General features: G+C 37.8%; 2 protein-coding genes across 3 annotated transcripts in view; one reads left to right on the plus strand and one right to left on the minus strand.

Moving 5' to 3' along the window:
• Positions 1-23,033, minus strand: part of POLR2B (RNA polymerase II subunit B) — a 46,380-nt gene that overhangs the window by 23,108 nt on the left and 239 nt on the right. Inside the window, exons 2-13 of the mRNA XM_068542876.1 lie at positions 20,641-20,713; positions 17,219-17,369; positions 12,283-12,395; positions 11,942-12,161; positions 11,401-11,559; positions 7,829-7,993; positions 5,495-5,691; positions 5,212-5,331; positions 4,239-4,425; positions 901-1,044; positions 496-635; positions 286-397 (exon numbers count right to left, since the gene is read on the minus strand). Of these exons, the coding sequence (XP_068398977.1) occupies positions 286-397; positions 496-635; positions 901-1,044; positions 4,239-4,425; positions 5,212-5,331; positions 5,495-5,691; positions 7,829-7,993; positions 11,401-11,559; positions 11,942-12,161; positions 12,283-12,395; positions 17,219-17,369; positions 20,641-20,713 (1,781 nt within the window). The remainder of the gene's footprint in view (positions 1-285; positions 398-495; positions 636-900; positions 1,045-4,238; positions 4,426-5,211; positions 5,332-5,494; positions 5,692-7,828; positions 7,994-11,400; positions 11,560-11,941; positions 12,162-12,282; positions 12,396-17,218; positions 17,370-20,640; positions 20,714-23,033) is intronic.
• LOC137763736 (coatomer subunit zeta-1-like) lies at positions 13,146-13,740 on the plus strand. 2 transcript variants are annotated; one of them, XM_068542195.1, is made up of 2 exons: positions 13,146-13,583; positions 13,632-13,740. In XM_068542195.1, the coding sequence occupies exons 1-2, from the start codon at positions 13,146-13,148 to the stop codon at positions 13,677-13,679; spliced, it is 486 nt and encodes a 161-aa protein (XP_068398296.1). In that variant the 3' UTR covers positions 13,680-13,740. The 2 variants fall into 2 exon arrangements, with proteins under 2 accessions (XP_068398296.1, XP_068398295.1); XM_068542194.1 differs by having other exon boundaries at positions 13,146-13,740.

Below are 23,033 nucleotides of genomic sequence, written 5' to 3' on the forward strand. Positions count from 1 at the left end.
TCAAAAGAATTTTTTACTTCAAAATGTAATTTGAATTCCAAAATATAATTTAATAACAAATTACATGTCAAAATTTTAGATGCATATATCTAAGGCATTAAAGCAAACAATACCTTATAATTAAATCTAGCTCAAAACATCATCTAGACTTTTGAAAATGTACTTTACAATTCAAAGGAAACCAGTTCAAGAAAGATACCAACACAAAGATAACTTTCACTAGTCTTTATGCCTCGTTTGGAAATCCCAGAGATCATGTCCTCTTAATTAATTAAAGACTCTTACTTCAGACACAATGATGTCCATCTGACGCCTCAATTTCCGTAGAGTGTTCATAAGTTGTTCAGGATCTTTATGTATTCCAACCCAGCAGCCATTAACAAAAATCTTGGTTGCACTAAAATGCAAAACCAAAAGCATTCTGCACTTAGTAACCCTCTAATAAGCTATAACCAAAGATTAGCAAGTTTTTTAAAAAATTGTATTTATACACACTCAGCAATAGCTGCAGGAGAAATTTCTTCTAAATTTTCCATACTCCATTCTTCTAAAAATTCCAGAATTGGAGAAGGTTGAGATCCAACTGAAATATAAGCCATCAGAGCTAAATTCTTCACAAGTCCTACAGCATGGCCCTTGGAATAAATAAAGTACATATTACTCATTATGATTTAACATGCCTATCCAAATTCTTTTCCACAAACATTTTCCTCCAATTTGATTTCAGAATGTACTTACTTCCTAAGAACAAAATTATAATATCTTAGTTCTAAACTATACTACATAATTAAATAAAATTATAAGTAATTATAAGTAACAAAAAATTACTTATAAAAGTAATTATACCCTACATGATTACTGTTGGACTTTCTGTCTTGAACATAAATTCTAATGCATTACCTCTGGAGTCTCAGCAGGACACACCATTCCCCACAACGTATTATGCAACTGTCTTGGTTTTGCTAGCTTGCCATCTCTACCAATGGGAGAATTTAAACGACGCAGGTGAGAAAGAGTAGATGCAAAAGTCAGGCGGTTTAATACCTAGAAAACAATAGCAAATCTTTAAAGTTTGGGCATTTCTGTTACACTATCACGTTTTTGGCAAATACTAGAATGAGGCAAAGTCATATTTTTACATATAATCCACTCAGTGTCCAACTGCCCCCATCCCTCCTTTCTCCATCCTGCCCTGGATAATCTTATTCACCGCTGTAACTTAACTGACCCTTACAGCAGGGATGGCAAATATGACATACAGTTCTAACATACCACATAAATGTTTTGTTTACAGTCTATCTCCAACCACTAGGATGTTAGTTCCACAAGGGGGGGGGAATTTTTATTTGTTTGTTTCGTTCTCTGTTGTATCCCTGTACCTAGAACAGTACTTGGCATACATTAGGCACTCAGTAAGTCTTATACGCTACCAACTCACATTCCTTTGACCACAGCAGACATCACTAATCCATCCCAGAACTTTTCCCAGGCTGAGGCCTCTGAATCCAACACAGAGATTCAATACTTACAGAACACTAAGCAAGGTAATACTTGTAAGTAAGGTAATATTTAGAGGGATATAAAGCAAGCAACACAAGCTCAATGTACCTAATAACAAAATCACCACATTCCCCAGCCCTACAACAACCCATCCTCCTTCTTCTTCCTAAGTCTCCTATCATTGTTAATGGCATCACCCTTCCCTTTATCTCTCAATCTAGAAATCTCAAGACATTTTTGTCTCTGACTTCCTCCTTTCACATATAATAAACAATAAACATATCCTGTCAACTCTATTTTCAAACTTTCTCAAAAAACCATTCCCAATGTCACAGCAATAAACCAGCCCCCTACCTCTTACCTATACTATTGCCATCAGCTCATAAGTTCCTGTAATGTCCTCTCCAATCTACTCTCCTCAGTTACCAGAATTATTAAAACACAGATATAGATAAGTTCACATCACTCACTGACTCACTGAATTAAAAAATATTAAACAGTTCCCTGCCAACTAGAGCAGCATGACACTGAAGCTCTTCTCAATGAAGCCCCAGATGACCTTCCCCTAACAGTAGTCTCCAGAACTCCTGTACTCCATCCACATTGCCAAACACCCTCTCACCTCCACAACTCTGACCACGCTATCGCCACAGAATGGAATGCACTTCCCCATTCTGCTCTGCCTGGTGAAATGTTACCACTTCCATAGATGACATACGACCCACCTCCAGGAAGAACTGTTCTCTTCTCTCTACTCTGTGGAGTTTTCCATCATTCAACTAATCAATCACAAAGTCTTACAAAACTCACTTCCTAAATATTTCTCAAATTTGACTCCACTCTCCACCTCTACGAAACTGCTCTAGTGCAGGCCCTAATTATTTCTCACTAAGGCTGTTGCAACAATCTTTCTGCCACCAACTCTGACCTTCTCCAATCTTTCTCCACACTGCCAATTACTGTGACGCTACCGGAAAAGCAAAAACGACGTCACTCCCCTCTATGAGGTGTTCCAGCTCTCCACTCCAACCCCATCTTCCTAACTCTCCCGCTTTGATTTGAAAACCCAAGAATGCTCTAGCTCCTTCTACATACACATGCTCTTTCCTCCCTGTCCCTTTGTTCAGGATATTAAGTTTTCTCCAGTTTTCCTGTGAGCTACTGGTTCTACCCTCCTCCAAGACTTGGGCTATTTCCCAACTACCCTTCAAGATTCAGCTCAAGTGTCACCTCCTAAAGAAAACACTTCTTTTCACCCTTTCAGCCAGTGCTAAATGCCTTTCTCCAGCATTCCCACAGAGCAGGTGTGCACAGCTCTCATTTAATACTCACTGTATCATGTTGTAATATCTGTTTACATCTATGAGTATAGATGTGAACTACTGAAGACCAAGGATCATGTTTTATTCATTTCTGTATCTCCAATGTGTGACAGAGTGCCTGGCACATCTTAAGTCCCAGTACACACACTGAACTGAATTGGCAGGATGGCATTTATCATAATTCAGCTCAAGGCAGAATGAGCTGTACATGGACGAATGTTTCCTCTAATAGATGGTAAGCTCGAGGGCTGGAAGAGCATCTCATTCAACCCTGTGAACCCAGCATCACAAACACCAAGTAGACTCAACATATCCTTACTAAACTAAAAGGAACTAGAAATTTAACTGGGCTATAAGCATCCTTCCAGAATTTCTTAAGGCATCTAGGTTTCTAGGAATCAGGAGCTTAAAGTTGGTGTCTGAATGCCAAATTAATCAGGTGATGCTGGTATAGGCTAGTTTTAAAAAAAAAAAAAAGAGGGGGAAATCCCCTCCATAAAGCTAGACATATACACTGCAAGTTTTCAATCTTATATGAAAATACAAAAAATAAATAAAAATACCTAGTGAGACATTTTTGTAAAAGGTTTCCCCCATTACTCCTCCTGAGAGTAGCTATTGCAATCACTGTACATAACAACAGGCCAACATAGAGAAATCACTGTTAGAAGTATTACATTTTGCAAAAAAGGAAGCAGGTGCCCATTTATTCTCTGGGTATCAGCTTCTAATACAGAGCTTTTAAGACAGAAAAACTGGGACTTCCCTGGTGGCGCAGTGGTTGGGAGTCCACCTGCCAATGCAGGGGACACAGGTTCAATCCCTGGTCCAGGAAGATCCCACATGCCACGGAGCAACTAAGCCCGTGCGCCACAACTACTGAGCCTGTGCTCTAGAGCTTGTGAGCCACAACTACTGAGCCTGCGTGCCACAACTACTGAAGCCCACGCACCAAGAGCCTGTGCTCCGCAACAAGAGAAGCCACCACAACGAGAAGCCCACGCACCACACGAAGAGTAGCCCCCGCTCACAGCAACTAAAGAGAAAAGCCCGTGCACAGCAACGAAGACCCAACGTAGCCAAAAATAAATTAATCAATTAATTAAAAAAGAATATTTAAGGTATTAAAAAAAAAAGACAGAAAAATTTCACAAACATCAACTGTCTCATCTCCCAAGAAGCTACTCAAATTCATTAAATATCTTGATGCATGTCAAAACTTTTAAATCTCTCTTAGTAATGCTAACAGCTAATTTAAGAAAAAATTCACTTTCATAATTCAAAAGCCCCCGAATACTTTTATATCTGACCAAGAAAACAAAAAAGGCAAAACAATTTACATTCAGTGAATGAAAGATTCTATTAGTCCCATAACATTTTCTTATCAAACCTGTAAGTCACAGTTAACATCCTTACCTGAGATACTCCAGCTCTGGCTTGATGAGCTTTCTTTTGGTCACCCCAGTTCCCAGTGGCTAAAGAATATTTTAGGCCATCAGATATAATCCTTGTTTTAATTGCCAACTCCAAGTTAAAATCCTTTCCTCGATCAATGAACTTCTGGGCATAGATCCGTACTTCTTTAAGCAAATTCTTAAACATTCTGCCCAATAAAATGTTTTCAACATGTAAAGGTCTACAATATGCATCCTTAACAAGGACAATATTGCCCACAAGGGGGCGAAAAGTGGTTGAGGTAGAGGGAGGGAAGTGTTATTACTTTTTATATAAAAAGCACAGACGTACATGTGGTACATAAACATATACAAGCAAAGCAATTAGAGAAAAATAGTCAAAAGAGGCCCCTTAGTGGGGCGATAACAAAACGAGGTTGAAAAACACTAATATACAACATAATAAATAACAGAACACGTACAAAACATTGCTAATATTATTTCTGTATTAAATTGCCTACATTATTTTTACAAATAAGTTTTTCTAATTATAGAAGTATTATATGTTCATTATAGAAAATATGGAAAATATAAAAACATATCAAGAATAAGACAAAAATCACATATAACCCCAATACTGACACAACCACTGCTAATATCTTGATAGACTTCCTTCCAGCTTTTGTGTTTTTATAAACTGCAAAGCAGAACTAATAAAAATTCCAGTATCAGCACTTAGAAAATCAAGGCAATAATTCAGCTTTCTCAAATGCTTTGTAAAGGTAGAGAAAACGTAAACAAGTTATAAACTTCCTCACAATTGAAATTGTCAAATATGAAGTATCAATAGAACTAAACTGGGCAAGTGGCAAAGAATGTAGCTAACTTCATGTGTACCCAACATGGATGCCAAGATAGTTCAGCATCTCAAGTGCAATAACCAATTTAAAGTGAAATCTCTCTACTTTTAACAATATCATTCTGTAATTCCTTACCCTCTAAATAAGAATGCAAGTAGTGGTCCAGCAAGGTCCAATCTTTTGTTTCCATAGTGATCTCTGTCATCTAATTCTCTTCTACCCAAAGCTGCTAGCAGCAACCTATGAACCATGTACCTTTAAAAAAAGAAAAGAAAGAAGTAAAAAAGAAAGCACATGGTTTGGGATTTTTTTAAAACTTATACATTAAAAACATCAATTTTGACATTTTTAGCTTTAAGAAAAATTTTATCTCCACCACAGCTTGGCAAAGAACTTAAAACAATGAAATTTGACATACCCCAAGAAATAAGCTTTCTTGGTCTCACAAAAATCACTGACGCCAACATGAGGGAGCATTTCTTTCTGTAATACTTCCTTTGCATATTTAATTCTTTTCTCTTTGGTGACACCAGGCTTTGCCCCTCTTGAACCAATGAAATTTAGTGCGACATTCTGTTCTTGGATGACAAACGCTTCATCGAGAGAAGGTTTAACCTAACAGTTAATTTAAATAAAAATTATTTTCAAATTCGTATCTTTACTTTAAAATAAGGTAACTGTCACTTAATTTATGTTAAATATCCCTATGAACCTAACTGAATATGCAAATATTTTTAGAAATTCAAGGAATCACAAAATCTTAGAACTTGAAGACACCTTAGAGATCTAGGGACCTCTGAAAAAAATCCACTCATCAGCACAGACAATTATACTTTCCAGAAAAATACAAATAATTCCATTATAACAGAGCACGGTGAGTCTTGGGGATGTTTTGTTTGTTTTTTACATTTTCATGAACAGTAGCTTTAAAAAGTTCCTTTCAAATATCTAAAATCAATTTAGAGAAGTTTAACACTCAAATTAAAATTTACTAAGTCTCAAATGAATAAATGTGTCATACTGTTTTCAGCCTTGGTTTAAAAGGTTATCTTTTAAGTATCTAAATACTTATTATCTTTAAGTTTTTTTTTTTTTAAAGCATATGACTATTGCCAAAAACTTAAAGTAAAAATCTAACCAGAATCCATTTTTGTCATGTAACCATATCAATAAATACTCTAATAACTAAAATATACTCCACTTTCTTTGTGACCGATGTTTAGCCTGTATTTTACCTTATTTCTCTGTAGTCTTAAAGACTCTGGATGATTCAGGACAATTTTAAGAATATCAACTACTCCTTAGCCAAGGATCATCAATGGAAAAGACTGATAAGGAAATGCATATTTATCTAGACTCAACAATCCTTCCCACAAAAATAATAACTTTACAGTGGCAGAACCTAACAGACGGCACTGTGAAATTAACATTACCAATAATGGGACAAAATAAAATCATGTGACTCCTGATGCGATGCCCTGGAAAGCACACACAATATGATCTCTGTATTTGTCCTGCCAGAAAATGCATAAATTGAATCTAATCATGAGGAAATACCAGAAAAACCCAAATTGAAGGATATTCTACAAAATAAATGGCCTATCCTCTCCAAAAACTTCAGTGTTATGAAACACTAAGGAAAAAGACAAGGGAAGATTAAAAGAGACTAAAGAGACATAAAAACAACATGCAATACATTATCCTGGATTGGATTTTGAACCAGGAAAAAAAAGAAATGCCATTAGGACATGATCAGGACCACTGACATAAACCTAAATAAGATCTCCAAGTTAACAGTATGTACTGCACTGAAGTACCAATTTTAAAAATTGTAGTACTATGATTATGTGAGTAGATATTCTGATTCTTAGGAAATATACACTGAAGTATTTAGGAGTAAAAGGGCATGATGCCTAAAACTTACTCTCAAATGATCCAGAAATAAACAATGTGTATATATAGATAAAGAGAATCCTAAAGCAAATGCAGCAAAGGTAACAACTGCTGAAAATAGGTGTAGAGTATACAGGAGTTATTTGCAACTTTTCTATAAGTTTGAAATGATTTCAAAATAAAAAGTTTTTTTAAAAAAAGAAGATATCAACTACATTTTCCCTTTTTACTAAACTGCATCAGACTAGTATGCTTTTACGATTTTCCTTACTACTGTTTCTTCTTGCTGCTGTCAATGAACTCTGACTGCCTCTAGTTTTCATGTAGATTTTACAGAGAATTGTCAAGAAAGAAGCCAAATGGACATATATACACTACCACATGTAAAATAGAGAGCTAGTGGGAAGCAGCCGCATAGCACAGGGAGATCAGCTCGGTGCTTGGTGACCACCTAGAGGGGTGGGATAGGGAGAGTCGGAGGGAGGGAGACGCAAGAGGGAAGAGATATGGGGATGTATGTATATGTATGACTGATTCACTTTGTTATAAAGCAGAAACTAACACACCATTGTAAAGCAATTATACTCAAATAAAGATGTTAAAAAAAAAGAAAAAAAAACAAAAAGGTAAAACAGAAAATTAATTCATTAAATTCTGGTATTTATATGCCTTTAAAAAAAAAAAAAAAGAAAGAAGCCAAGGCAGGGCTGAAGGCTTTCACTACACAGTAAACAGCATGGGGTTTGCAACAGCTAAACTGATCTTCAGAGCAGCTTTCTACTATGTTCTAGGATTAGCAACAGTCAGTAACTTTAAACCTCTTGAAAAATACTATGAATACATTTTGCTTGCACATTACCATTTCCATCATCTCTGGATCTTCAAAATCATAAATAATATGCTCTAAAATATCTCTGTCAGACACAAAACCTAATGCTCTGAACACAATAATGATGGGAACTTCTTGCTTGATATATGGTAGGGTTGCCACAATGCGCTGACCAATAGCACTCTTTTTTGCACCCTAGAAAAATAAAAAATCATTAGAATATGAGAATACAGAGGTTATAGCCATATATAAACATCACAAGAACCATTTTATATACATGTTCATTGTAGGTATTTCAAAAGAGGCATGCCTCTCATATTCTAAGGAACGCCCTATGGCTGCTTTTCAAAAACCACTGCAAGAGGTTTACTTATTTGATGGATAGACTGGTCATCTGAACCTGAGAGAACTTACATTCTCTACTCTCTGTCTGCCAAGATCCTCTAGAACTGCCCCCAACTGTATTTGGAAATGATCTTTGGCTGCAGGTAGGAACACAGACCCCCCCCCCTCAAAACAATTAAAACAAACAAAACAATTCCCCCAAAGAAAACAATTAAAAATTTTGGAAGAAAGAAATAGATGAGGGGAAAATAAGAGAGAATATAGCTAGACAAATGTGGAAAAAAGCTAAGCACAGAATGAAAAATAAATACTAACTCAGAGTTGGTCTGTGACATATCTCCAAATATGAATAATATTTCAAAATTAACAAATAGCCTCTCTCACATAAGATTCTCTTTTCCAATTTCTCCCTCTTTAATTGCAACACAGACAGAAGTGAAATAAAAGTTACTACACTGCCATACAAACACCTGGTTTCTCAATTTTAATCAAATTTCTTTCCTTCAATATCAAATTCTATCTTCTCTTGGCCTCATAACCCTACATTATCATGGTCCATCTAATAACAGTTTCTGTTGTCTTCCTCCTCCTACTTCAGGCCTCCTTCCTTAGAAACCTTAACCCATCTCACGGATGTTCAGTAACAACTTTACATAAAGGACAGGCGAATCTTCATCTTGACCTTTTTCCTGTACTCTCAACCCTCCCATCCCAACTGCCATTTGGTTGTTTCAACTTAATTTTCAATTATTCCATTTGTTTCATCATAGAACTTTTTCAGAATACACAAAACATTAAAAAAGAATGCCTACACCATACATCACGCCCCCTCCAAACCTTTTGTCTAAAAATGAACTCACTAGGTTCTTTCTAAAAATCAATTCTTGGACGTTCTCTATTTTATCTAGAACCTCAGGATAGAAAGATAGAATTTTTTTTTTTCACGGCTGCCCACGTGCTGCTGATACTTATAATCACAGTGTTGGCAGCTCAGGCAGACTAGTCATCTTTTTGGGTGCACACACTTTAGGAGCCTAATAAAATACAGGAAATTCAGTGGCCGAGAATCCTAATTTCACTCCGTTGCCAGCAAGCCTCAAGGCCCAAGGCAAGTAATTTGTAAAGTTGGAAAGGTGAGGGAAGGTTTCAGATTGTTTTAAAATAGCTACTGTGGGCACTAATGGGCATGATAATGAAGCCCCTGGCAAAGATTACACAAAGCCTGGTGGATATAAGGAGTTGTGAGATACCAACTGTCCCATACTTAGCCAGGGTTGACTACAAAGCACCCCGAAAGCACACAGAGTATGGGAATGGGCAGTTGGCTACATCTTTTAGCCACAATGTCCAAGCCGACAGAATCACTAAGAACAATTGTCTGTGAATTAAAAAAAATTAAAAAGACTACACAGAGGGAGTTCCCTGGTGGTACAGTGGTTAGGACTCAACACTTTCACTGCCGAGGCCTGGGTTCAATCCCTGGTCGTGGAACTAAGATCCCGCAAGCCGAGTGGCAAGGTCAAAACAAAAAAACAAACAAAAAACCTACACAGAAATATACATGTATACTGAATTTCAACAAAATAAAGACCATACACCTTGACTGTTCACTTCATTCCCTTTAAAATGTTATCCTTTTAATTTTATTTCCCATGATTGTAAGACAAAGACCTTGTGTTTTTGCTCAGTGATTTTCAACTCTGGCTTTGCATTAGAATACTCTGGGGAATTAAAAACAACAGCAACATGGGCACCCAGGCCCAATTCCTAAATTGATTAAATGAAAATTCTGGAAAGAACCAAAGAATCTTAACTGATTCATCCTGTCAAACTTATCACTAAATCTAGATGATTTTCCTTTCTTTTGCCCTCCATAATCCAGGCCAATGCTTATCAACAAAGAATGCACATCACAATCACCTGGGGATCTTTTCCAAACACTTGTACTTGCTTGGGCCCCATTCTACCCCCATTCACAAGTAAAAACCATTTTAATTCTTTAGAACACCTATTGCACACAGGATTTTAACTTCAGGCACTTAAACCTCTCTAATGTTCAAGTTCTTCTTCTTTATAAAACTTATTAAAGTGACATTAGACTCTGCAGAACTGTTTATAAGAGCACAAAACTGGAAACCTAAACATCCATCACAAGGGAAATGGCTCAATAAATTATGCTATATCTATGCATGGAATATCACAGCTTAGAAACAATGATCAACTGCTGATCTAAACCTGTTTTTAAAAGATATCATCAATGTTCAAACAGTGTGTATAGTACGCTCCCATTTGGTTTTTTTTTTTTTAATTTTTAAATTTATTTTTGGCTGCATTGGGTCTTTATTGCTTCGAGTGGGCTTTCTCTAGTTGTGGCGAGCGGGGGCTACTCTTCATTGTGGTGCACGGGCTTCTCATTGCGGTGGCTTCTCTTGTTGCAGAGCACGGGCTCTAGGCATGCAGGGTTCAGTAGTTGCAGCATGCAGGCTCAGTAGTTGCGGTGCGTGGGCTCAGTAGTTGTGGCGCATGGGCTTAGTTGCTCTGCGGCATGTGGGATCTTCCCAGACCAGGGATCGAACCCGTGTTCCCTGCACCGGCAGGCGGATTCTTAACCACTGTGCCACCAGGGAAGCCCCCATTTGCATTTTTTAATTAAGACTATTTCTGGATGGATTCATGAGAAATTATCAAAACAAGCTGCTTCTTAGAGAAGAGATCTGGGGGTCAAAGGAAGACTAATTTTTATAGTGTACGCTTTTTTGTACTTTTTTGAACTATTTAATGTGTATATATGACTTATTTTAAAAATTTTTACAAGTAAAAATGTACATGAAATTAAATAGTTAATTACAACAAATTTCCAGTATCGTTGCAAAATTATATCAAGCAATCTGAGTAACATAATTGGCACATAGCAAACAGAGCAAACAGTCAAGAAATGCTATTATTAGATTACATTATTGTAAGTAACATGCCTATGGTAGGTGGCTTCTAAGATGGTGCCTAATGATCCCTGCCTACTACTACTGCCTTGTGTAGTCCCCCCTTGAGTATAGACTAGATGTACTGATTTGTATCTAACAAAAAGAACATGGCAAAAATGATAGGATTTATTACACAGTAGTAAGTAAATAATAAAATGCCTACCATACAACACTGATAATATGCTCCAGAAAAACTTTTTGACTAAACATGCAGCCTGGTAACTTACAAAACTAGACCAAAAGGAATAAACCCAAATAGCATATAACAGTCCATACCTGTCCTCCTCTTGCCAGCATGCTAACCCAGATAGTACTGGTGGGTCGAGAAGAATTCTCCAGACATGATCTACACTCTCCTGTGTAGGCATATTTAGAATCCTTTTTGGCAAACACATAGACTGTGTTTGTTGCCATTTTCTCTTGAGCAATCAGAACCTATATGGACAATAAAATTACAGCCATAAAACCGACAAGGTCTTTGAATTAGAAAGAACAGTGAAAGCTGCATCTTTATTAGTCTGACTGTATAGGCTCACTGAAACATCAGTTCTTGAACTTTACAAACTCCATTTTGCATAAATGCTTCACCAAAACATACAAGCTCAAACTGACCAAATTTCTAGTGTATATTATTGGGTTGACCAACCCAATATATACAACTACACAAAGTTTTGGTTTAATATAAATTCGGCTGTCACCTCCTTAATAATTCAACTGCTACTTCCAGATTATACAAAAGTTTACTTTTTGATTTCAACTTTCATGATTTAAATCTTAATCATCATTTGGTAATTAAAAAAAAATAATGCTACTATACCTTTTCGGATCCATTAATAATGAAGTAGCCACCAGGATCCAAGGGGCATTCATTTAACTCACAAAGATCACGATCTGTTAAGCCATTCAATAGGCAGTAAGTTGAACGCAACATAATTGGAATTTTTCCTATAAAAGTTTTCTGATGCTGTGTCTGAAGTTGTTCTTCGCCTTCTTTAATGACTGTTTTTGTTATATCAACATAAAGTGGAGCAGAGTACCTTTGAAAATAAAAGCAGATCACAAGTGAACAGTAAGGTGATTACTAAAACTCTCAACTAGCTAAAATTTTATTTTCTGAATCTTATTTCAGTATCAGCTGTTGGAAAATATCTTTCTTACGTGAGATTTCTTAATCTGGCCTCATTTGGCATCATCGGTGAAGGAGCACCATCTCTTTCCCAATGGGTAGGCTTGGAGAGGTAAATTTGTTCGAACTTCAGCAAGTATCTTGGCTAAAATGAAAACAAAAACAATGGAAAAATACTGCTTATATCTGTGGATTCAAGTTTCTGAAGTGAGTACCAATAAAAAAAAAAAAAAAACCTAGGCCATGTTCATTGGTTATACATGTTTGAAATGTTAACCAATATATTTGTCAGTTGTAGTTTTTATTCACTGTTACACTTTTTTGCATGCTTTAACAAATTATTACATTTTTAATTTAGAGTGTTCTAAAGACTGCTACTAAAGATCTGAGTTTTAAAGCTAAAAAAAAAAAAAAAACAAAAAACAATGGAAAAGGGTAAATAATTTTTTTCCATAAACAATTTAATGATTCCATTTTAATCAACATTAACATTTTGAGTAGAAACAGCTCTAGAAAATGCCAAAATTAATCCACTTTACTAAAACGGTGACTCTCCCAAGGCAACATCCATATTCCACAGATGTCAAGTTTTATACTTCATCACTTTCTTAAGGTGGAAGACAAAAGGAGATTTAATATATCACAAGTAAATAAAGACTAAGCTCTGAGTTCATATCAAACAACTGAAATGGATTTGCATTAATGATCTGTATAGCTGTTTCATGTGCCCTCTCCTTAGTTTAGGTCAGGTTAACAAAGTTATCAGAAAACAAAGAAAAGATAAATTCATATAATTAGAAGCGTGTTCTAAACTAATCAACAGAAGATAGAAAAAAAGTAAACCTAACTCTTCAATTAAACGTACAGAAGACATCGGTACTAGCTATGGGGCAAGATGGATGAGCTGATTTTGGACCCCTCCTTCTACACTGTCAAAGCCATTCTGACTCTGGACAATGGTGGAGATAGATTTTTTGCCAAGTACTGTGACGACAGCTACCCCGGTGTCAAGGAGCAAAAGGCCTTTGAGAAGAACACTTTCAACAAGACCTGTCAGACTGACACTGAAACTGCCCTCTTGGGAGGCCTGACAGTGGTATGCAAAAGCAGTATCGATCTCTATTTCTATACGATTGGCAGCTCATACGAAAATGAGATGATGCTCATGGCTATTCTGAACTGCCTCTTCTTCGACTCACTGAGCCAGATGTTGAGGAAAAATGTAGAAAAGCGAGCTCTGCTGGAGAACATGGAGGGGTTCTTCTTGGTTGTGGATGAAATCGTAGATTGGGGGGTGATCCTAGAGAGCAATCCCCAGCAATGGGTACAGCGGGTGGCACTAAGGGGAGATGTCCCCCTTACAGAGCAGACCAAGTCTCAGGTGCTGCAGTCAGCCAAAGAACAGATCAAGTGGTCACTCCTTCGGTGAAGACCTCACTGTTCCTGGCTCCTTACCCCCTCAAAAAATCCACATGTCTGCTATGACTTCTCATCCAGTCCCCCAACTAATGCTCTCAGGGTCATCTCGGGGATCACAGGGATCCTTAGATCTCCATCCTGTCTGTGGCTGCCTCCCCCACGAACCTGTATACACTTCCCATTCCTTCGCACTCTTTTTTGCAGTTCTGGGACTAAAGCTCTCAGCAGACTTTTGGACACAGGGCAGTGGAAGAACTTCTTCCTTTCTCAACTGGATGACGCTCCCATGCTCTCCTATCCCCCATATTTTCTCCCCCACTTCTGTGCTCTTTGGCTGCAGCTACACTTCAGATCAAAGCAGGAGAAAGAATGTGCTGAGTGTTTTCCTCCCTTTGTCTTTACCCTGCCTTCATCCCAACAGCCCATCAAGGGGAGGGAGAGTGAATTCTTTTCTACAGAATGAGTGGGGGTGGGGAGAGGCATATCATGTCTCAGCCGCAGCCCTGCATGCTGGCCTCAGTATTTTCCCCCATTCCTTCTTACTGTCCAGGACTCCAGCCTTGGAAAAAAGCTTGGGAACAGCTCATAGGCAGGGGACAGAGTGGAATAAGCAGTGATTTAAATTTTATTGGAGAGGGCCTATAACATTCTGTATTTCAGCCACAGCTGCATGTTTTACCCTGATCCTGGCTTATAGTTTCAAAACTGCTGTGGTCTGTGCGTACTCATTGTGGGAGTGTCCATCTTTTTGTCCGATACCTTAACTCTCCACCTTCACTACCTGTGGGATCTCTGCCTGGCTTGTCCTCTCTGTGTCCTGGAGCAAAGCCAGTCCCTGAACTAAAACCCCATTCTAGTCTTGGGAAGAAGAGTTTCTGCTCAGAACTGGAGACAGGGTGGAATTTATGACTTGGGCCTCTGGGATCTCTCAGTCCCCTTCTCCCCGCCTCATGCATTTCATTCTTCTGTCTTGGGTCTGAGATATCTGCTTAACCCTGTCCTCTCTCTGCCTCAGCCTTACATCCAGGCAGTAGGTCTGGTCATCTGGTCACCTCCCCTCCCTAGTTCACTGAGAGAGGTGCCTCTCTTCAGAAAACTTTTGGGATCTGGATTTCCCCAGGAAGGCAGAGGATGGAACACCCACTGTTGGGTCTCATCTCTCCCCTTGACCCGAAACTTCCCACAAAAATGTCTCAAGAGGGCTTCCCTGGTGGTGCAGTGGTTGAGAATCCGCCTGCCAATGCAGGGGACACGGGTTCGAGCCCTGGTCTGGGAAGATCCCACATGCCGCGGAGCAACTGGGCCCGTGAGCCACAACTACTGAGCCTGCACGTCTGGAGCCTGTGCTCTGCAACAAGAGAGGCCGCGATAGTGAGAGGCCCGCGCACTGCAATGAAGAGTGGCCCCCGCTTGCCGCAACTAGAGAAAGCCCTCGCACAGAAACGAAGACCCAACACAGCCAGAAAAAAAAAAAAAAAAAAAGTCACAAGAAACCTTCCTGAGACTTAGCGTTTTGCCCCACCTGCCAATTCTCCAAAACTGAAGTGCGGTGGATAACTGGGCATCCTTGGGGGGGCATTTTTGTGTAAGAGATGTATAGAGTCAGGATGACAGCCACCTTCATATACTGCTCTGTGCAAAGAGGAATTAAAAAACACACAGAAAATCCTAATTACTATTCTACATAAAGGAATGAGAATTTCCAACCCTGGCTGACTTCAGCTCAGTCCATAGTTAAGAAAGAAAGAAAGGAGAAAGAAAAGTTTTCAATTAAATGTCTATCTGCTACCCAATAAAACAAGATCCATGCGAACTTTCCAGAGCTAAATGGATAGTGGATTTCTCTCTAAATCAAATATATCAGAAAAGGAAAAGATGGGACTAAGCAGACCACTAAAGGAAAATTATTAATACCCAAGTTTCCCAAACTGGAGTAGGTAACGAGCAAAGAGAACTAGTGGTGATAATGAACCAAAAGGAATTCAGCCATCCAACTACTCATTTCCACTATTACCCTAATCTAGGACATTATTATCTGAAACTTCAGTTATTCCAAGATTTTAATCTGACTCCGGCCTCTTCCCACTCCAAGTTAACACCATTTCCAAAGTAACCTTTTAAAAATAACGCTTCGTGTACATTCTTTGACAATCTTTCCACAATGCCCCATGACATCCAATGACATCCAAAGCATGTGACAATCTGGTTCCATCTTATCTTCCACGAACACCTAACAAAAACAGATCAAACCAAAAACAATATACTGACTACTGTGGTCCCTCTATTCCAGCCACAAGCCAAAAACACAAAGTATTTTCGCTGAAATGATTAAATATCTTTTCCCTACTAAGACAAACACCCTTCACAGTCAGCTTAAGTCCCTCCCATCTTTTCCACTAAGCTCTGATAGCCAAGCTTGAGAGATCTTTTCCTTTGGTAGTACTTATTCTGGCACTATGAAGCTGCTATGTTATATTGTTATCTCTCTTGTTCTGAAAAGACCATGAAGAGAAAACGCCGTAAGTATAGGAAAGGCATTTTACACCCATTTTTCCAACACAGTGCCAGAAGGGCCAATTATTTTTGTTCTTAACAGCAAAAGTCTGTGCAGCACCTCCAACCAGAATGAGAATAATACATCAGACCTTACAAGATAAGCTACAGAAAAGAGGGACTGAACTGGCAGGAAATAATAATCTCTCCCTCTGTCTAATTCTACTTCTTCTCTACCTCATTTTTTTTTAGCTTTCTCTGTCCCTCAAGGCCCATCATGCTGCCTCTCTACTCAAAAACTAAGGACATGGGAGTTCCCTGGTGGCCTAGTGGTTAGGATTCTGGGCTTTCACTGCCGTGGCCCAGGTTCAATCCCTGATCAGGGAACTGAGGTCCTGCAAGCCAGGCGGCGCGGCCAATAAATAAATAAATAATGTTTAAAAACAAAAAACAAAAACTAGGGACAGTCATTTTTTGGACTACACACTTATTTACAATCACTCATGTAAAACTAGATTCTAAAATGATAGCCTTGCTATGATTTAACAATGCTGAAAACACGCATATGTGTAAAAAAAAAAAAAAAAGACTACAATGAACTTAGAAAAATTAAAAGAGCTAATATATTTGGGTGATTTTCCCTTATTATCTCTTATATTGATATAATAATGTATTTCATGCAACAAATAATCAAGGGAAAAAGGTCCTTTACCTATTTTTCTTTTGATTCCTTACTCTGTGAAAGAAAAAAGTGGGATTTTCTGAGGCAATATGACTATTTCTGGTTTGCTTCTCTTTGTAGTTCATCATACCTCTGAGTTTCCTCTTCCTGGCTATTAAACACATACTATCTGAATAAGAATTAGGGTTTTACATTACTTGCAAAAATGCATCTCTCCATTAGTAAGAATAAATCAGGAGCTGATTGAAACGTTCTAAGTACACTAATAAAAACACCTCCGAACTTTTTTTTTTTTAACCTTTAAGCCAGGTGAGAGAAGGACCGAAATTTCAAATCAATACCCTTATTTATGTTATTTTATTGAACCATCTTACCGGTTCTTCAACTTCTCCACTAGCATGCTGAGCTTCGGCTTGTAGGTCTATAGGTGGAGCATCTTCCACAATTCTTTGAACAGACATCTGAATAAACTCATCAAAAGAATCCAGCTGTTGTCTCACCAAGCCTTTCTCGTCAAAATAGGAACTGGGAAAATATTTGAGTTCATAATCAGTTACAACTCAGTGATGTTTTCTAGCATATTTCCCCATTTTCATTATCATCAAATTCGACAAATACTAATCATTAAATACCAACACTCTGCACCCATCACTACATAAAATACCATGAGGTATCCAAAAAAGAGGTGAGATTAGGAACACATTCTTTGTAGAACTTATTGTTAAGTTTGGGGAAGTGAGACATACTTGTGGGTAAAAGTATTAAAGCACAACATAAGAACTATAAGGAAGCCCTAATTTATAAATGTCCTTTATAGATAAATTTCATCCAACCTCTTGAAACATTTCTCAAAACTAATGAAATGCATAGTCAAAGAGAAAAATAAATGACAACATGGACAGACCAAGAGAATATCATGCTAAGTGAAAAAAGTCAGAGAAAAACAAATACCACACGATTTCACTCATACGTGGAATCTTAAAAAAAAAAAAACCCAAACCAAAACCAACCGACAAACAAAAGAAAACAAAAGCTCACAAACACAGAGAACAGATTAGTGGTTACCAGAGAGGAGGGGGTTAGTGCGTGGGTGAAATGGGTGAAGGGGGTCAAATGTATGGTGACGGATGGTAACTAGACTGTGGTGGTGATCCCTCTGTAGTGTATTCAGATGTTGAACTATAACGCCGTCCACCTAAAACTTATAAAACAAAAAAAAGCATGGAAAAAAAGATAAAAATAAGAACTTTAATTTGAATAAGAGGGAAGAAAATGATATCAATGACTAAAATATAGCATGTGTAAGAACTTCGGTTTTAGGTTAAAGATTATTCTACTTTGAATATGTTAAAGGTAAGATGAGACTAAGTCATTCAACTGAAAATACTCAGCAAATGACTGATTAAAAATGGAGCAAGGGTAAGAGATCAAAGCTATTAGTATAGACACAGAAATCAAATACTGAAGCCCTAAAGAAGGACAGAGACTCTAAAAGAGTAGACACACTGTTTGCAAGAGGAATCTCTCCCCTCACCACCACACAGGAAGAGCTGCATAGCTGGACTAAGCTCCTTGCCCTCTCTGCCTAGTAACTAACTCCCCCCATCCTCACATCAATTTTCTGAGACAACATGCGTAGCCCAACTAATCATCAGCCTCCCATTTTGGCATCATCAGATCACCTCACACGTCACTGGCCAGCCTACAGATTGGCTGGCTTTGGGTCAAGGTTCCACCCTGATTCAATCAACCATGGCCACCAAGATTAGAAGCTCTCTATGGCAGAGAACACAGTACACATTCATCCCTGTATAAGGCACAGACTCAAGAAGAGTGGAGGCAACTTCCTTCAGTAGAGACTGTGAGCTGACAGGAAAGAAATTTCTCACAACCATTTGGGTCAGCCACTGGTACATAAGCACATGGAAAGCACAATCTGTAAGGTAAACAGCAATGGTTTTTATGGACAATTTACAATGAAAAATCTTTAAAAAACTATGGACAAGTTTCATCCTCCCAGGAAGCTGAACCATAGTTACTCTCCCCAAAATCATTAGGACAGTACTTCATTAGAATGCCATCCCTTAAACACCTGAACTATTTGAATAGTTCTTATTTATGGTATCTACTACCATGACGATTGTCCAAGAGACATCTTACTGAAGTCACTATATATTAAGTAATATCACATTTACAGTGCTTGGGAAAGATCACTTGATATTAAATAGTGAAAAAACAAAATGTCATATCACAAATAACTAAAGCACCTATAATCAATTAAAATATAAAAATCAAACGGCATTTTATTCTGTAACAAATGTTAAATGCAAGGACTTGTCAAATAGCATATATAATCCTTGAGCAATTTGTCACATAAGTTGAAAACAATTTTTTTTTTGGCTAAGATCAAAATATTCTTTCTCCCTGGCAATCACAGAATATAGGCATACTCCAAATATCTGGCTAGTTATTGTTTCCTAGTAAAATGTCTCTTCGTGTTTAATACTCAAAATCATAGAAGATACAAATGTCTCAATACAAAGTGTTTATAGCCCATGTTTAATAGGAAAAATAAATACATACTTACATCCCCAAAACTCATAGTTTTAACAAAACAACATTCAGCAAAGGTTCAGTTTTATTCCATATACAACTGGTAGAATGTCAGAAGCTCAGAAGCTTGTGCTCTTTGAAAAGGGAGAGTGTCAACTGAGAGGATGTGCATCTTGGAGACGGTGGGGCTCAAACAGGCATCAAAATGTTACTATATACAAAGCACCTGTCAGTTTGGTAAGTGAGGAGACTTGTAGCATTTTATATCCTAACATAGCAGGATGTTACTTTATTACTTAAAAGTTACTTCTCTTACCTATATGTAAGGCTTCCTGCTGAGTTTTATTACAGTTTAATTACACTTAGAATTGGATGGGAATGTGGGTCGAAATACCACCTGTTATAACTTTATCCATTTAAAACAAGGAGAAAACCAAGAGGAATCAAATTAACAGCACCAGTAATGTAACAAATAGGCATCATGTGCCTCCTGATACAAAGCACTGAGAGCAGAACATCACTGTTGCTAAAAGTAATCATCTGAACCTAATCATGAGGAAACATCAGACAAACCCAAACTGAGGGGCAGTCTAAAACATAATTTGCCTATGTTCTTCAAAAATGTCAAGGTCAAAAAAAAAAAAAAAAGTGAGGCCATGGGAAGCTGTGGAGAGATGGTGAGTTTGAGAACCAAAACAAAAATAGAAAAGAGGAAGATTGAGGAACTGTTCTAGATTATAGGAGACAAAAGAATAAGTCATGAAAACAAGATGTAATATATGATCTTATGTTGGATCCAGGATAAGAAAATTTTTATTATGCTATGAACATTACTAGGACACTGGCAAAATCTGCGTAAGGTCTCTAGATTAAATAAGATTACTGTATCAATTAATTTCCTTATTTTAATAAGATTATGATTATGTAAAAGAATATTCCTAGGTAAACAACTGACTCTCAAATATTTCAGAAAAAAAAAACACGTAGATAGAGAAAGAATAAGGCAAAGAAAACACAGCATAAGGTTAACATTTAGGGAATCTGGGTGAAGTGTACATGAATTCTTTGTGTTACTTTTCTGTATATCAAAATACTTTAAAAGTTAAATAAATAAAATGACAAACCAGCTCTCATGCAGCATATTCACATAGAACATCTAATTTTCAAACACAGAATAAGCAGGAAATCCCTGTACAATTTACAGTGCCTTTTAAAACTTCTTCAGTTTGGTCTAAAAAGTTACCTAATTACAATCCAGCATGCCTCTTGCCACAAATCTGGTGTGATTTCATCATCATCCTCATCATATTGCATATCTGCAAAAAAAAAAAAAATCATTCTCACTTGCAATAAATACTACTAGCTCACATCTTACTATGATGTGAAGTAGCAAAAACACATTTACTCTTTACTAAATAAAAAACAATCACTTTATCCCACTTCTTTAGAATTTCAGTCATCACATTACTTGAACTGTAATGAAACAACATACATAGGTATATATGTACACATACATAGGTCTACGTCACATAGGTATTCTCCCAATACACAAAGAGGGCTCATGAGAAAGGTTCAGTGCAAGTCGTGTGGATCTGTAACTGTTCCATCGTCTCCAAGAAGCCCACATAATTCTCATTACTAACTATAATGATAACTAGGAGCAAGCTCATAATCCTCTGATCAATAGGCTCCTCAGAGACTGGAGTCAGAGATCAGGTTAAGAGGGAGGAGTCAGCAAAGGACTCCAATAGCTGGGCAATACCTTAAGGTGGGCTGTCTATTACAGCAACATTTCACACATGGACAGGGATGACAGGCTGTATTTCCCAAAGATGGCCACAACTATCTTCCATTTCACATGCTCTTTTATAAAGTGATCTTGACACTCCTACCATCAAGATATAGGGGGTCTATGCTTCCTCCCCTTGAATCTGGGTGGGTTTTTGACTCTCCCATAACTAAGAGAATACAGCTAAAGCAATGCTACACGATTTTAGAAGCTAGGTCAGGAAAAACAATGCAATTCCACCTTGTTTGCTGAAACACTTACTTCTGGAGCCCTGAGCTGCCATTAAGAACTCCTACTACTTAGGTGAGAAAATCTAAACAGAGGGCCCACTTACGAGATGCTGCAATCAGCAATCCTAGTCCTTGAGTTTTCCTAGGCTAGATGCCAGACACATGAGTAAACACTCCAGATCACCCAGCCCCCAGCAGTCAACACTCAGCCTTTGTGTCTTCCAGACATCAGGCAACAGACAAGCCATTCCTACTATGCCTGTCCAAATTCCTGACTCATTTATTTAATCCATGAACATATTAAATAATTTTTAAGCAGCAAAACTTTGGGGAGTTTGTGCAGCAACAGTAATTTATAAAATGGGGCATTTGAAAAATCAGTGTGCACTGGTGCTAATATTAGTCTCATCTTCTTATGCAAAAGAATAAATGTGCTGTATTTTTGTTTTTCTATATTCTGACCTATATACATAGTCTGTAAAACTTAACAACCTTGATTCAAAATTTGATACATATCCAAAATAAATTATTAATAAGTGCTTCTTGAATGGTCTGGAATTACTGACTCCTACACATGGGGGGAGAGGTAAAATAGACAAAGGTATCTAAAATGGCTTGGAGATTTCTAGCTTTGATGGCACACTAGATGTTATTATCACAGCCACCCAGGAGAAGTAGGAAGGTTGGAAAAGGAGAGGTAATAATGAAGTCAGTTTTAGTTATACTTGTAGATCATTTATCCTTTTTAACATTTTTATGTTTTCTAGCCTCTGAGAAATGAGACTATATTACCTACTCAAAAAATTAAGCTGAAAAAAATTTTTTGAATTTTTTTCTCAGGAGTTAAGAAAAAGAATACAATGATGCTAATAAATTTCTAGACGCAAAATAAAAATGAGACAGAAGTTTAAACAGTAGAGTTTAAGTTTTTGCTTCTATTTTCTCCATGAAGTAGCTGAGGGAATAAAGAGAAATGTAAGCGGTGGCCAGGAGATTGGGAGCTAGAAGAAAACGAACTTTGAAATAGCAGCTTTGGAGAACGGAAGAGGGAGCATTAAAAATATACAATGAAAATACACTACACGTGACTACGAACTCTACATGTAAAAAGAAAACAAAGACATACTGTCCCTGGTCGTTAAAATACATACCATCTAGAACTGTGTCATCTCGCGGAAAATGTAAAGGTCATCTTTTAAGATAATTTACTTAGGCATATGACAGCATGAAGGAACGCCAAACTAAACCAAACCCTGCCCCCGCGCCGCACACACACACACAAACTATATTCCTTGTCCCCGGAGTTCTTCCAGAGCCTAACACAATGCCTGGCACAGGCTGACACTCAAAAATCCAACTATTCATAAATTCATTAAATCTGGCCTTAAGGGAAATCAAGAAAGGATTCCTTTGCTTCAAAGTCGGAACAACGGAACCTGTCGCATGGTTCTGCGCGCTATTTTCAACACGGGAAGGGAGTGTCAGATTCACACAGGGGCAGACAGAGGAGAGAACAACAGTCACCCTGACCAAGATGATAAAGGCTACGTTCCCTGCACCCTCCACCTCTCAAAATCCCGGATTCGTTCGCGGCCTCGGGAGTGTGGGGAAACGACT

Source organism: Eschrichtius robustus, chromosome 4 (assembly GCF_028021215.1).
Source record: "Eschrichtius robustus isolate mEscRob2 chromosome 4, mEscRob2.pri, whole genome shotgun sequence".
Classification (NCBI taxonomy): Eukaryota; Metazoa; Chordata; class Mammalia; order Artiodactyla; family Eschrichtiidae; genus Eschrichtius; species Eschrichtius robustus.